This window comes from Aquila chrysaetos, chromosome 1, assembly GCF_900496995.4.
Source record: "Aquila chrysaetos chrysaetos chromosome 1, bAquChr1.4, whole genome shotgun sequence".
NCBI lineage: Eukaryota > Metazoa > Chordata > Aves > Accipitriformes > Accipitridae > Aquila > Aquila chrysaetos.
Window position 1 is genome coordinate 9,329,624 of NC_044004.1, and position 16,283 is coordinate 9,345,906.

At 36.5% G+C, this 16,283-nt stretch overlaps 1 protein-coding gene across 1 annotated transcript in view; it reads right to left on the reverse strand.

Annotated features, from left to right (window-relative positions):
• Positions 1-1,139: 1,139 nt before the first annotated feature.
• The window catches only part of POLN (DNA polymerase nu), a 107,586-nt gene continuing 92,442 nt past the window's right edge, over positions 1,140-16,283 (reverse strand). Inside the window, exons 22-24 of the mRNA XM_030028853.2 lie at positions 14,259-14,326; positions 5,217-5,278; positions 1,140-2,279 (exon numbers count right to left, since the gene is read on the reverse strand). Of these exons, the coding sequence (XP_029884713.1) occupies positions 2,211-2,279; positions 5,217-5,278; positions 14,259-14,326 (199 nt within the window). The 3' untranslated portion in view covers positions 1,140-2,210. The remainder of the gene's footprint in view (positions 2,280-5,216; positions 5,279-14,258; positions 14,327-16,283) is intronic.

Genomic DNA, 16,283 nt, shown 5'->3' on the forward strand with positions numbered 1-16,283 from the left:
AGAAGAAAACACAGTTTCTTTACTGGAGCATCTGGAGCACTGGAAAGATATCCTGAGTTCATGGTATGCATCCTGCAAGTTGTGGGGACACAAACTGCTCCAAGTCTTGAGATCTTGGTCATCAACAATCCTCCAAAATTATGCCAGTTTGCCTTTTGCCGTCACACCAGTGTATGCAGAATGAGCCCTCGGACACGTGTGATAAAGTGGTGCTCTTACTGCTTGGCTCTCTTCCTTTTGTTAGCTGACTCTTTGGAAATTTAAAACCAGGAAGAAAAGTTGTAAAACCAGAAGGGGCAAACCTGGGGCCCAGAGGAGCTCACAGTCCTTCTCTGTGACACAAGTAGAACAAAATACTGACTTTGCCCACTGTATGACAACCTATACAAAGTGCATGTGTCTGGGGAACTGTGACTGACAGTCTTTTGTGAAGGGCTGTGTTTGAAAATTTGTTCTGTATGGTGACTTCTGCTCTTCTGCAGCTTCATATTTGAACAGATGTCAACTCAGAACAGGATCAAGATTCTTTATGTTCTTAAGTGTGTACTTGTTTTTTGTTAGGCTGAAAGGTATGCCTAGTATTGCTCAGGACTTGAAAAAATATGCTATCTATCTAGTTTAAAAGCATCCATCCTAAGAAACGTACACAAGGTGGAAATCAGTTGGGAAACATACAAAAAATGTTGACTTCTTTCCTATAGTAGTAAGGTTAGCAATGTAGCCTTAGAGAAGCAAGGCTTAATTAGTACAGGCCTCGTGAAAACAGTAGGTCTTCAAGAGGAGTGAAACAGATGAGAGAGTAGAACATTTCACACTTATTCAGTGCCATTGCAAACACAGAAGGCTTGAAAATGGGAAAAAGCAGAAGAAAATTCGTGCAACCTCTTCTCTGTCGGAAAGGTCGAATCAGACCCTCTGCTTGCATGACCTGGTGCAGGCTGGACTCTCCTCCAACCAAAGAGCCAAGCCCCAATTACTATGTAGAAGGTTCTGATTTTGCTTACATGACCACTGCTAATTTTATAACTATAAGAATCAATTTTTAGAAACGACTGACTCACTTCAGCTGACAGGTTACGTATGATTAATATGCAACATAAGAAAACAATGTTTAATGCCTTCAAGCACAATGCAGAACTGTTTAATGATACAAATTAAAACTGCTGCAAAATTTGTAACTATGCACTTTTAAAATTCAAATTATATTACTTCTATCATTTGAGGTCTAATGTTGAAAGATACTGAATGCCTCTTGAAAGTTTTGTGCTTGACTTCTAAATAATTAGTAGACTTTGAGGACAGTTTCATATTCCACAAGCACGGAGGCAGAATTCAGCAACCAGTAATGTTATGAAACAAACTCATTTAAAGAATAAACTCTACAGAACACCAAAATATCAATAACAAATCCAAACATTAAAGTAGAAGCCTGAATCCTAAAAAGTATAAGGCTGAATCCTAAAATTTATTTAAACAATATTTAGCATTACATCAGTAATAAAAATAATATATCAGGCAAGACTATAATACTTCCTCTAAAGTATGCTAACGCTACAGTATACAAACTGAGTTTGAAACTAATTGAATTGAAAACAATCTGGTTATTTTTAATGCATTTAGGCATCCAGTTTTGTTTACCTGTTTTGCTCCAAAATCCTAAATATAAATTAAGGTGGAGACTCTTCATTTCCAAAAAACTCTTTTTCTAAGTCTGTGGAACGTGACATTTAATGCGTGATGCAAACCAAGCAGCTGCCTTCTACTCACAAAATATAAAATAAACTGAACACAACAGTTCAGCCCTTGCTGATACAGTTCAAATAGTGCCAGATTAGAAGTATTTTTACATAGACACTTCACAAAATATTTAACATTAAAGTTTAAACATCCATCTAACTCAAATATATTTGTCGTGTTCCCAAAGGGTTAATATTGTCTTGCTTCATTTCTTACATGTAGTAATTTAGCTCTGAACAAAAGCAGCTCCCTGCTGGTTACCTTGGCTAAAGGAAACACAATGAACTGGTAAAAACCAGTTTTATCTCACTGCTGTTGCCTAGGGCTACAGACAAAATGAAGTAAAAAAATTCACATGCAGAGTATTAGGTGCTTATGAAAGATCCAGCAGCGCTGTTGCCTAGTGATTCAGTGAGGAATCAGCATAGGCCAATGAGGTGTACGGGTACTGAATAACATCCCCGATGACTGCTTTACATCTCCTGCAATTCTGTCATACACCCCCATGATTTCCCAGTGGTAAGAATCACTTTCAAGGGAACCTGTCAGAAAAAAAATATAAAAATTTAAACAAACAAACACATCGCACATAGCAAGATTACTATTTTTGCTTTTCCCCTTGGATGTTGATACTGCTCTAGATTAAATGCCTATCCAATATGAAATGTTCTTCATGTCTATTAATACTTAATTATCACTACAATTTTGATTAAAATACCTTAAGACTAACCTTCAGTTTTGAAATTGCAAATACATGTTACTGAATTGCAAAGAATATGCTAAAGCAAAATTCATCTTATTACGCTTTTCAAAAGAGCTACAAAATCAGAGTGTTTATAATCAGCAATTTGTCAGTAATGCATAAAGATACTAGGTGGTTTTTACCATCCACTTTTCCAATTCTAGGGTATTTTTGTTGTTGCTTTGGTTTTATTTCAGTTTGTTTTGCAGTTACTGGTGCTCTGTTACACAGTAGATTTTCTGACATGAAAGCTGCCTCATTAGCAAGGACTATATTTTGGAAAAGAAACTACTTCAAAGATAAAGCATCCTTTTCCTCAAAGAAGAAAAAGAAGTCTCTCCCTATTAAGACTGTATGTGTGCTCTACTTTAGTGACATTTTTTCTCCATATTAAAAAAATAATATTCATATTAACAGAGCACATAATACATATTTAGTTGAAGTACGTGTGCTGAAGGAGAGCAGGAGCATTTCACAAAAATCTTTTTATCTTCAACATCGCTAATCCTAAAAGACATATTCTTACTGTATAGAAGGGTAAACAACATGAACAAAAATAGGTTTTTTTAAAAGATCACTCTCAATTTCTTTGCTGAGATCAAGCTGTTGATACTTTATGTTTTCTATCTGGCCCCTGCCATTGATCCATTCGTGATTCTTCAGAGGAAGATGAAGTATCTTCATGATGCATGTAGTCTAATGTGCAGCAGGAGTAAAAGTATGTCATGACTTCTACAGTGATTTGCTCAGGAAAAGGAGACCAAAACAAGGGTAATAAAACATGTATCTCCAAATACTTCTACTGCCTATTAAAACGCCCTAATCTTTGAAAACCCCAGACAACTACCTATAGTCTAAGAATGTGTTTCTTTTCACCTATTAAAATGTAGTTGTCGTTTAACAGAGAATTACTATTCTCATAGGAACGATATATTGAATCCATTTGCTAATGCATCGAGATGAATTTGTCAGAGTGTGATACTAGACACCTTAGGCAAAGGTGAAAGAAACTGTGTTCTAAGATGGTGTGTCCCATTTTGTCCAAAGGACATTAAAACCTTCTGCCAGTTAACGGTTAGTGTGAAATATATAACACTAAAACGATATTCTGCCCATGTAACTATGAACACTCTCATTAACCACGTAAACATTTGTCTTTCTCAGAAACCTATTAAATTGTTCATATTTTATTTCATGGCAATGACTTCCTCAGGCAAAGTATGAACGATGTTGTCTCTGACAAAGTTACCAAAACCAGTCTCCTAAAACTATCAAGGAAGGACTATGGTGTTGCTATTCTCTTTATATACCATCAGTAACACCATATTTGATTATTTTAATAACCTTACAGCAGCCTAAGTGCCAGGTGTCTAATACTGTCATTAAAAATATTTAGATGTAGTATACCTTGAAAAACAGTCTTGGTTCTTTTTTCAAGGAATTTCTAACAGAAGAAGCTAGGCAAGCACAGGTGTACAATGCAAAGTAACATTGCTTACAATGTAAGCAATCTATAGAAGTGCAGTTTATAAAGCTTGGGAGTGTCAGTGCAAGAAATGTATAATCCCAGTATGGCCAAAAGGTCTCACTTGACCAAATCTGGGAAACAGGAGTGCAAGTTCTTACAAGGGTTAAGTGAACAGCGAGGGGGGGATTCCAGTGTGGGAAGGAGAAAGAGTAATTTAGATCTCAGACACACCTCCTTATCCTCTCTCAGCTTTTGTGGGAAAGATGGGCTTCGTAAGGACCCAGAAATATGTAACTCCAAGACCTCCAGAGAAAGCCTCACAAAGTGGCTGAGATGCTGAAATAGATAGAGAAGATCTGGAGGACGAAATATAAGCTAGAACTTATCTAGTAGTTTTCTTGTCCAACCGTTTCCATTAGTGCAAGTCTGTATGTTGTAACCATTTCTGAAATAAATAGAATAAACTTTTTCTGTCCCCAAATCTTGTTCAGTAATACTGCTGAATGAGTGATCTAGAAACACCAAGTACTCCATTTCTTAGGAAACAGGAAACCCTTGGACTGTTGCTCACTTAGTAAGTTTAGGGATTCCCAGGAACTATAGCCCTTTATTAAGCAACAAAAGCTGAGTGGTAGGCTAGGGTGAAGGGTACCCATCTTGTAGAGAGAAAAATATAATTATTTTACAAAATACTTACAATTAGGTCCAAAACATAGGTAGATACAACAGTTGTGTAGCTATCTATCTACTCAGTTTTTACAGATGTTGTTCCAGTAGATGATGTCCTATACTTTAAACAGTGACCAATGATTTTGTCTGCTTTATGTGTTAGGCATCCACATGGAAATGTTAAAAAGACCAATTTTCTAAGTGAAAATTACTGAAGAAAGATCTTTTGCAATAATTTTTCAGCAGTAATGAATGCCTGGCACATTTAGAAAGCCTATTAAAGGCACATATTTCTCACTCTACCACACCCAAGAGAAATTCCATGGCAATGAATGAAATAGATTTTGAAATTACCATACTACATTGCTAAGACAAAGAGTAGAAGACAATCACACTTTCCAAAATGGAGGTTGAGTTTCTTTCAGTTATTTTCCTTTAGAATTTTTATAGTAATTTAAAAAAGCAATTACCTGCAAATATGAAAGTGAAACTGTTGAAATGAAAGGCAAAATAGTTGTCTCTAGATTCTTAATATGATGACAATAACATACAAAACTGAGCATGCCTGAGATGGTAATGGAAATCTAGAATTGTCCCTACCTTTAGTGGAACTTCCAAGGCTGTGGTTTGCTGAAGGGACTCCATTGTTCTTTTTACCAGTGCTGTAAGGTAAATTTGAAACCCTACAGCTTTATTTTCCATGTTAGAATTGTTATATAGGAAAAAAAAAAATCACATGCTTTATATTCTGTTACATAATACTGGCATTTCTACATAAAAAAAATATTTAACCATTTACCATTTCTTCAGATATTCTTTTTAAGTTAAATTTTACCTTTTGTGGAAGGTTCAATCCCTTATTTTAAATTGGATTTTAGGGTGAAATTTGGAGAATTATTTAACTTCTATATCCCATCAATACAGAAGTACAGCACTAATGTATTTTATATAGAGGTACACCATGTCTGAGTGCTGTATTTCTGAGCTTTCAAGTTCAGTACTCTTAACTATATGTTTGGTGACATTTTATATATTTTAATTTTCTTGTACAGCCATAAAACTCAATCTAAAAAAAAATAAGCTAGGAAAAAATATACTAGAAGTCTGAACTCTCTAAAATATCTTATTCTTCAAAGTAAAAAGATCAGAGCCAATTAAAAAAAAAAATCTTCCCTGTGTTATACTGGAGCTATCAAGAATCTAAACAATTAAACTTCAGTACTATTTATGTAACTTAACAACTCATCATGTCATAACACTATGCTCACTGTTACTGTAAAAGTGCATCTATAATTATTCCTAATCAATCATTTGGGATCAGAGATGTCATCCATGGTCCTGCCAATTAGTGTTTTGCTTGACAAACAAGCTGCTGCAACACAATATTGTTCTAATAAAAAACAAAGAGAGATTCAATGGATAAACAGCTTTTAAAAAAGAAGTAACTTTTGGCTAGTGAAAGTGAAATAGGAATTCCAGGCAGCCCCAGAATAAAAGTTATTGAGCAACCTCCATTGCTCTGACAGGATGGCTGACTAAGTAATACATGTTGTCATGTGCCTCAGACTTGAGAAATACCAGGGTATGCAATATGTGGTGATAACTGCTAGACCGGAAACCACATGATTACTTAGAAGCTTTCTTTGAAGTTATCCCTCGATGCACATCACAGTTCTTTTGCAGCTGAGGTTAGATGCAAAGGAGCAACAAGAACTCTAGGAACCTGCGTATGGTTGTTGCTCTGGCTCCTGCTGAAACCTTTTCTAATGATGCCAGCAATGAAGAGTAGTATGTACTGTTTTGTGTCACATCTGTGACACTGAGGCTGGCTTGATAATAACGATGAGGATAACTAGCTTCTGCCAACAGAAGTGGAGTGCTCAGACCATGTTGGCTCACTCAGACTTGTGTGCTAATGAGCTGTCATAAGATTTTCCATGAAGTCCAAATTATGCAATAACTCAAAAGATCAGCGGCTGAAGTGCCAAGGCTGAGGAAAACGAGACATTTGTTGACACATCTATGTACAGCTACACCTATATATTTGCTTTATGTTAGATTTGAGGTAGTTCATGGCCCGGAGTAGGATATAGCATTGTTTTGGGAGAGAACAAACAGACATTGCAACCACACATTATGAAAGGGGAAGTGCTCGCCTAAATAATTATCCATTTAAAATCCAGTCCAAGTCAACGTGGCTATTAATAGAGGAGTGTTGGACTGCCTCCACCTTGAGAAGCCCACTCTGAATTTAAACAAGCTGCCAGCTCCAGGAGGTCAGCAATGTAGCAGACGTCGGGGCACTTCAACCAGGTGGTGTGCCTTCAGAAGGCTAAGTGGATTGCCAGTCAGTCCCTGGGTAAACATTTTTTCCGTCGGTAAGCTCCCCACTAGGCTACGACTGCACAAAGCTTTTGTGAGAGCCTAACATCTGGATTCCGCACTTCTTATGCAGAATCACTCAGCTCTGTATGTTCCACTAAAGCACTTATGAAGGGCACGCTCAACTCTGTGCAACTTAACATTTTTTGAGCTGTTTGACAAATAAACAGCAATAGAGCATCAGGGCAACAGGAGGAATAGGTCTTTTTGACAAAAAGAGCTCCAACGGGCAACAAAAGATGGAGCACGAGTCAGCGGCATCGATTCATGGGTTGAAAGATGTGAGCAGTATGATAAAGGGTGCTGTCTGCATATGCACTGAGTTAGACCAGTTTTCCCCTAGTTCTCTAGACCTCTGAATTTGACTAGTTCTCTCCCATACAACTGTTATCCCCAAAAGGGGATTCATGATGGCAGCGATGATTGCAACACCTTGCTCTGTTGGTTCACACAGTTTTCACATTAAGGCATTTGGCACAATCAGAATTCTGCTGCATTCTTAACTGCTCTTAATTTTAAAAAGCACAGATTAAAGTGGCCACATCAGTGAACAAACCTAATGGTTCCTCATTCACTTTGACAACCCATTAAAAAACTCTCCATGGGTCTGCTCCATTTTCTTCATTATTTTTTTCTGTGTGAGTTTGACTCCCTGTTCTCTTTCCCATGTCATACTGACTTCTCCATCTCTTCCCAGAGTTTGGTGGGTGGCATAGTAAAACCATTCATTGCAAGCAATCTGAAGTTGTTTTGCCTGCATTTCAGCCTTCTGAAATCATACCTTTGCAAGTATCCAAAAGATTTGCCCACATCTACTTTACAACAGATTTTGAATGAAATAATAAATATGTAACAATAACAGAAATATCAAGAAAAAGCAGCTGGATTACCATTCCTGTTCAGTAGTCGGTTGAGACAGTCAACAGTGAAGAAGGAAGCATTTAAACTAAATGACAGCCTTTGCACAAAAATAAATAGGTAAACTGGCTGAATACATTTAGGCTGGAAATTTAAAGTTCTAGATTTTCGAGAGATGAAATTCTGGAACAGTCTCCCAGTGGGAGTAATTTTTCATATGGAGATGATCATTTATAAAAGAGACCATATGGCATGGTGGTATGTAATCGCAGGAGAGGTCCCCTTTAGTCCTATGTATATAATATCTGATTCTCTCACTACTCTCTCAAATCTCCTTGAAAACTCTCCTCTTTCTCAAGGCTCAAAATAAACAATCCAGACATACACAACTGCATCTTCTTTATCTCATATACATTACAGAGTGTGGTCACTAACAAAAGTGACCACAATGTTTAAATAGATCTGTCTCCACCACTCTTAATTTTTTGCTTCTTTTCTAAGATTTAGATTGGAGGCTTTTGGGATAATGATTATTTCTGTTCAGTCAAGAATCTAGTATATCTAGGGCACATAAATTATTAATTTTAAAATGTTCCTATGCAGCCAGCCATATACTGCAATGGCATCTGTAAAATGCTGTTCTCCCAATGTTTGCAACTTATCTTTCAAAACCCATAGTTAGCAATTATGAGATCTGTTGATTATACTCATCCTGGAATGCTTTGTAAGTGCTAAGTTTGTCATGTTAAAATATTATGTATTAAAAAAAAATGGTGACAGCAAAGCAAAGAGATCACAGAGGAACTGAAATTTTAACATGTTTTAACATATATTAGATTTTATTGATACTGGCCAGAATAAATATGCTTATTGAAAGTGTTGTGAATAGGAGCAAAGACACGCATCTACTGTGGAACAAAAGCTTATTTGTCCTTATCGAACCGAAGACATTTTTCAAGCTCACTCACCTATGAAATTATGACTCCAGAAACATGTCAAAGCTGGCGAGACATATGATCTATGGAATACGGATTTTTGCAAATTGAAAGCTATCTGGAGGCATCTTTAGTTTATGCACCAGTGTTTTTCAAGTTCGAAAAAGGCAGCTCAGAGGACAGAAAATGTCACTAACTTGTGATGACAGTTCATTCTTTTGTCCTTCTGTTACTTGAGTCCCCTTTTGAACATGTGCACTTTTTTATGCAGCTGCCTCAGTACCCATTAAGTGGGAAACTGTAGCAGAGTAAAATGAAAATTCATGGAATTTGTACATAAGCCAAAAATTTGTAGTGGCAAATTTTAAAAAAATCTAAGATACTGTTCTTTAGGTAGTAATAATCTTAACTGATCTTAATATCAAAATAAATAGGCTTAGTTTATTCTGATTTTTTTACTTTGACTGGTCCTTTTGGTGTTCTTACATTTAAAGTAAGTACTTCAGCTGAAATATTTTATACGTGGTAAAATATCAGAAAAATTGTCTAAAACTGTGTTTTTTACATGTACCAAATATAAGAACGGATGCAGAAATTAACTTCTTTAATTCTATCAGTGATGTATGATTATAAATGAGTTCTAAAAAAACCCACCTTTAAAAATTGCCCTAATGCACTGTGATATTGAACACAAAGTACTCGAATACACATATTTCTACAAAAATATGTTATTTCAAGTACTAAGTGTCTTTCATTTAATTGTGCTTCTCACTAATGGATGCAGCTAAGCAAGCATAGTGACAGGGAACAATCCACAGTAATCACCATTGGCAAAGTTCACCTTTCAAATCCACCAGGTATATATGGAATACACATCAGAAGCCAGATCTTACAATTGTAACTACGGGTAACCCTGTACTGTAAAAAATAAATAATTATTCTGCATTTCTTCACCCCAAAGTGTATTCCGCCTTTTAGCAGTAATGTATTCAGAATAATCTAAGGGCAAAGAGGCATTTGAAACAGAGCATGGAGAGGTAGTCTCAGAAATAGTCTCCACAAAATGAAAAATTGGGTTCTGCAATTCCTGAATACCCTGCCAGAGTCCCCAGCCAGACTCACAGTTTGATTTGGGGACAGTATATCTACCTGATTACACAGACTTCAGAATTCAGAGATGCTGAGCTCTCTCAGATCCAAGAGCCCAGTTTTTAGCATTCCCAAAATATCATCTGCCTTTCTGCTTCCTGGGCTGCTGGAGAGCTCAGGATGTGAGGAAGCCAGACAGGCAAGCTGGCTAGAAACCAGGCAGATTATTGATGGCAAAGCTGACAGTCTTCTGCCAAAACCAAACCAATTTCTGCCAAATGTTTTGATTTAATCTCTCCAGGCACCCTTTAATAGAAAATGAGGAGTTTTAAAAAGCTCTCTTGCTGTCTTGTTCTTGCCCTAAACAGAGAATTGAGGCAAATAATATGCCATATCTTTGTTGAAAATTACACAGTTCAGAGTAGTACATGCTTTATTGTATTTCAAAGTATGTCAAAGCTTGGACACTCAAAGCCTTGTTATAAATAAATGATGTTTTGCCTTGTCCATTCAGAGTGAACCATATGCACACTGTAAACTGTGAGTGATGGATTCTGTTTGAAGAAGGTATTCTTCCAAAATACAGATAACACCTAACTTAAGTTACATGCAGTATTTTGAGCAAAAGTAGATATTAGAAAAAAAGAACACCTTATTGCTTGCCCCTTGTTTATTAAATTCAAGAGATTCAAAATCATCTGTTGGGCATAGATTATTAGGTGCACTATAAATTGGATTTCTGTATACTGCAAAGTACTGAAAATTCTTATGGTGGCCTATGAAGTCCTAAGCAGGAATAGAGAAAATACCAGCATTATGATTGCCTTGTGGCAATTCTCAGCCTCCATCAGGAGAGTCTTAGAAGCAAATACACATTTTAATGTTGTAAAACAATACAAAAGAGACACTTCCATAAGGGAAATGCTGCTGAGAAGGCTTATGTTCTGTAGTACAAGCTAATTGAAATAATACTGTTTACCTTTATGTTCTTCATTTATAAATCTTAGAAGTATTTTAAGATTTCATATCCATTCTGCGAACAAGAAAACTGAGACACACATATTTGTTGTTGCTTTCGTGAAAAAGTAGATCAGAAGCATGACTGGAATCAGAATGCAAACACACTGAATAGTAGGCCAGTGCTTCTTGGATCACACTAAATGCAAGAAACTAACACGGTGCTGAACTGTAGTCCATTAAAACCATCAAACACTACTCTTTAGCTTTAAGTCCACGTCTTTCCCTTTACTGAGCTTTGTGACTGTACAACTGAGATTTCTCTCTGGATCATTAAGCTGCAGACTGGAAACTGCAAGTCAGCAGATTCTGTAATTTAAAGTTTCTGAATGGACAAAAGCTTATTAGATATGTAAAGACAAAGCTGACAGCTAAAGAATATCGGCAAATAAAAGTAAGAAGAGTAAGGACTTAAAAAGGGGAGAAAGAACTTTGGGTAAAGGGATGAAAACGATATTTGGACTTTCAAAGCACTAAAGTGAATTAGGAGCACACATCCTACTGACACTCCTTCTTTTGTTTAAAACTCACATACCTAATTTGTTATCTTAGTTAGCAGCTCCTGAAATAATTGGAAAAGATTAGGAGAAAACAGTCTTCCTATTTAGTTTCATCTGAAAGGAATCTAGGTCAACCGCTCTGAGACTGCTCTGTGATGTGAACCAAAACTGCTCACACCATGGACTGGGGACAATAGGGAGATGTGCTTCATCATCATACTTCTGACTGGAAGTTAGATACTAGTGCACATGCACCCTTTCTCTGCCTATTCAGATCAAGCAAAATCCTCGCTAATGACACTGAAGGAAGAGCCAGCTTCAGTCACTTTTAAGACAACTTGGATTAGTTCTTTTACCAGTAGTAAAACTATTTGCAAAACACAGAATCACAGAATGGCTGAGGTTGGAAGAGACCTCTGGAAGTCATCTGGTCCAGCCCCCCTGCTCAAGCAGGGACATCTAGAGCCAGTTGCCCAGGACCGTGTCCAGACGGCGTTTGAATATCTCCAAGGATGGAGACTCCACAACCTCTCTGGGCAACCTGTGCCAGTGCTCGGTCACACTCACAGTAAAAAAGTGTTTCCTGATGTTCAGAGGGAACCTCCTGTGTTTCATTTTGTGCCTGTGCCTCTGGGCCCGTCACTGGGCACCACTGGAAATATCCTGGCTCCATCCTCTATGCCCCCTTCCTTCGGGTATGTATATACATTAATACAATCCCCCTGAGCCTTCTCTTCTCCAGGCTGAACAGTCCCAGCTCTCTCAGCCTTTCCTCATAGAGGAAATGCTCCAGTCCTTTCATCACCTTTGTGGTACTTTGTTGGACTTTCTCCAGTCTTGTATGTGTCTCTTGTACTGGGCAGCCCAGAACTGGATGCAGCACTCCAGGTGTGGCCTCACCAGTGATGAATAAAGGGGAAGAAAATGAATGAATGAACAAATGAAGAAGGAAACGGATGTCTTAGGTTGGTCTTTAGTGTTAAGGAAAATACATTTTATCACTCTTCTGTTTTGTGGTAAGCCAGTATATCTGAAAGTTATTGTAAAGCAGAATTTTCTTCTTTTCTTTGCTTCTTAGGGCGAAGTAGAAACAAACTTAAAAATCAATCTTCAATCAGCAGAATGAAACAAACTTCCATCTTGAACACTGAAGCTTGGCAGCCTATGTTAAGTGCAATGACAATTTCCAAGGTACCTCAGACCTCTAGACTGCCCAGGTCCATTTCCTAAAGATCATCTTAGCAGCTTCAATTACATGGTGATAGCTTTGAAGTAGAACAAGGAATTTACAGGTATGTTTATTCTGCACACTGCAGCTAGACGTGGAGATACACGATCTAGTTACACTGTGGTGTGTAGAGCAGACACATACACATATTGAGTATTTGAACTGGACTCTTTGTGTTTTCAGAAAAAAGCCTCTAGTCATCATGTTTTTCTAGTGGGATAAATTATAATTCATACGATGGCTAGAGGTTTTTTCTGTTATACTGGAAAAGTATTGATTTTGCTGAATTTACTACAAATTCATACTAGTAACGGAGATCAGAATTTGACCTGATGAGGGTAGAATCTGTGATTTTCTATATGTATAAACAACCATGAATAATTTTTGTCTTTTGGGTAGAATATTAGCTCTATACTTAATGCAAATTGATGTAAAATAAGATAATAAAAATCCTTCTATGCTGTCTTACAGATTTCATTCAATATACTACACTTTCTAACTCTGAAACTATGGCACTCTTAGACATTGGCCTTTTCTGAGTAGATGCTGCAATCTCTGATAAATTGCATGGTGCTTTTTAAATTTAAACCAGATTTGAACTCCTGTATTTAGAGGTCAAATGTTAATATATAAACCTAATTCATTACAATGCCCCTAATATATTGAACTTAAATATTTCCCAGGTTCTTTGTTTTGATTAGATGGAGGTTTAATGTTCTCATTATGAACTAATACTCACAAGAGGTATCAGTGATGAAATGAGACTAATATGGCAAATTATACTGTTTAAATGAACGCAACACAGGGAGGTGAAATTAATTTTTTCTTAGATGCTTAGGTTACAATGGAAGACATTTCTTGTATTGGTTCATTTAAAATATTTGCAACATTATTCTAATTGTTTTAGCCAAAGGTATTGTTGACCTTCAAACTAGACCAAAGTTTGTGAATAAATGGTTGGTGCCTACAGGAATAAATCCACTACTTACTGGAGAAGAGACCCAACAGCCTCCTATGTGCCCTCGTTTGTTAGCTAAATTTGTACCAGATGCTGAGACAAACTCTGGCTTAGGAAATAATGTCTGGAAGTAAGCCAGATGAGAGGATAAAGACGTAGGCAGAAACTTCTACTAACCCTTAACCTTGAAAGTCCCATCATAAAGCTTTCTTAATATAAAAAAAGTAGTAAACTAACTTGGAAATTACAGTACATTATATTCTTACATTAAGAATTTCATACTTTATGTAACAGGCCCCAGTCGTAAGTATTTAGGAAGTTACTTTCCAAGCCATTCTTTTTAAGCTGATTTCCTTCTAAAACCCTTTGAAACCTTGGAGAAAGTATTACTATTTAGCTTTACAGGATTCACACATGGGATGAGGGAATCTTGATGAGAAAACTAAATACAAATAAGCATGTTGATGAACTCCAGATGAGGAGTATATCACATTTTATCTACATAAGAGCCAGTGGTGGAAAACATTCAGAAAAATCTGCTTAGTATACATTTTCTTAATCATGAGAATCAGTGTGCTTCTTCCTGTTACATTAATTCTCTACCCTCTGAGAAATGACACATTATAGGGAAAAAAAAGGGGGTAAGGGAGAAAGAGCAAGAGAGATTGTATTTACCTGAAAATTCCTGGATTTGGGAATCTTCTACTTCAAACAACAACTCGTCATGAATCTGGGCAATTAACCTGAAAAATTTCAGAGACTTTAGATAACAAATGCAAGAAATTTCTAACAGTGCTTTCCATTCATATCATCAGCTAAGGGTCACATGTACAATGGATATGTTAAAGTGAAAATAAACATCCTAAGAAAATGAAAAAATCATTAATGGAGTTAAAAGGATTGCCACTCCATGTATTCTGAAAACATAAAGGCCATGGTCGTAAACCCAAACTGCGCTTGCTAGCTTATAAATGTCATTCAAGGATTTGATGATGTGACAAGGTATTACTTAAAACCAACGTAATTTGCAGAAAATGGCAAGAAATTATAGAGACAGGCTATGTTTTGTTAATATAGCTTGTTTTTTTCAAGTTGAGCCGGAATAAATGTGGTTGCAAATGGGCAGTTTTACTAACGCAAATTAGGTCAATAGTAAGAGTACTTGGCTCACCGGTATACCAATATTCACTCTTAGTTGGCCAGCGACTTGAGTCCTTTCCAGAAAATAATCTTTTCACTTAAGTGCAAAGTAGGTGTCCTCATGCTGACCAAGCAAGTGGTTTGAAGAATGAAAATGTAGGCACAGACACACAACCTGATCTGTTGCCTCTGCTATCAGGACAGTTGCCTTCATAGGGACAGAGTGTACAGCTGAAAGCAGTAACATCTTGAAAGCCATGCAACTACATGTACCTGAGTTCTTCAGTTAGAGCTGTTTTGTAATGAGCTTATACTGCTGCTTTGTTTTTCTCTTTGTCTGTATTAGTTCTGTATTGATAGGTCTCTTGCATATGGACTGTGACTTAACTGTTCAGTGCTTACAGGAATAGGACCCTAAATTGATGGTTTGGGTGCAAAAGTACTTTCACAAAGGAAATAATAAATATATTTGAATGAATCAAGTCCATGGCAGAATAATCTAGCACATATAATCCCTGAGTGTAGTTCTCACTCAGGAAGAAAAAATACTGCATATCTGATTAGACTGTATTCCTACTAGGTTTATTTTATTACTTCTTTAATTATTGTAGCTGGGAGTCCAAGTCATGAAACTGTACCATCTATTTCCAAATTGCTTTGCAATTTGTACATAATATTTAAATTAAATGTCCATTTTAGACTTTTCTTAATACCTAGCAGTTATTCAAGTAAATAATTCCTTACAAATGGCCGAAACATCAATATGGTTACTACTTATAACTTCTCACAGCTTTCAGGAAAATATCCTAAGATAGTTTCACAGTGCCTTAAATTACAATGTGACATTGACTAACAGTGTGGTGAGCTCTAATAATAGATCTTAAATTATTAGTCACTTACAACACAGTCAGAAGCAGAGTGAAACAGATTAACATATTTCTAATAGGAAATTGGGACACAGGATACAAAAAGAAATAGATGAAAAGACCAGGATCATCTGTAGCAAGAGAATACAGTTACATGAAAAGTTGTAATTTCCAATGCAAGTAAATTAATTAAAGCAAGAGATTCCTCGTAATCATTGAAATTACATGGAAAAAGATATAAATCAGAAAGAACTGTGAACATTAAATATGAATATACTGTGAATCAATGGAATAAGTGAAAATAATTGCATTGATTAAACCAGTGCAATAAAAATGTGATAGACTGGTTATTATTTTTACCAGAGTAGTGTCTCATGCCTTCAGTCAGGATTAGAGCACCATATATTCTGAATATTTGAAGGTAAGGAAACGTCCTTTCTTAGAAGAACTTACAACATACATTAAAAATTTTATCATAAATTTATCAGGATTTAAGAATGGAGGAAAAAGAATTGGATTTTCAAAACCACTCAGCATTGGATCAGCTGATCACCTCATCTCCATGCTAAAAGTAAAACTGAGTTCAGGAGGAGCAGGGTTGGACCAGAGATCAGTGCTACCTTATGTGAGTCAGAAAACCTGTGGAAGCAATGTGAACTGAACTCAAAATTTCTGTCTGGACAGCACAATACAG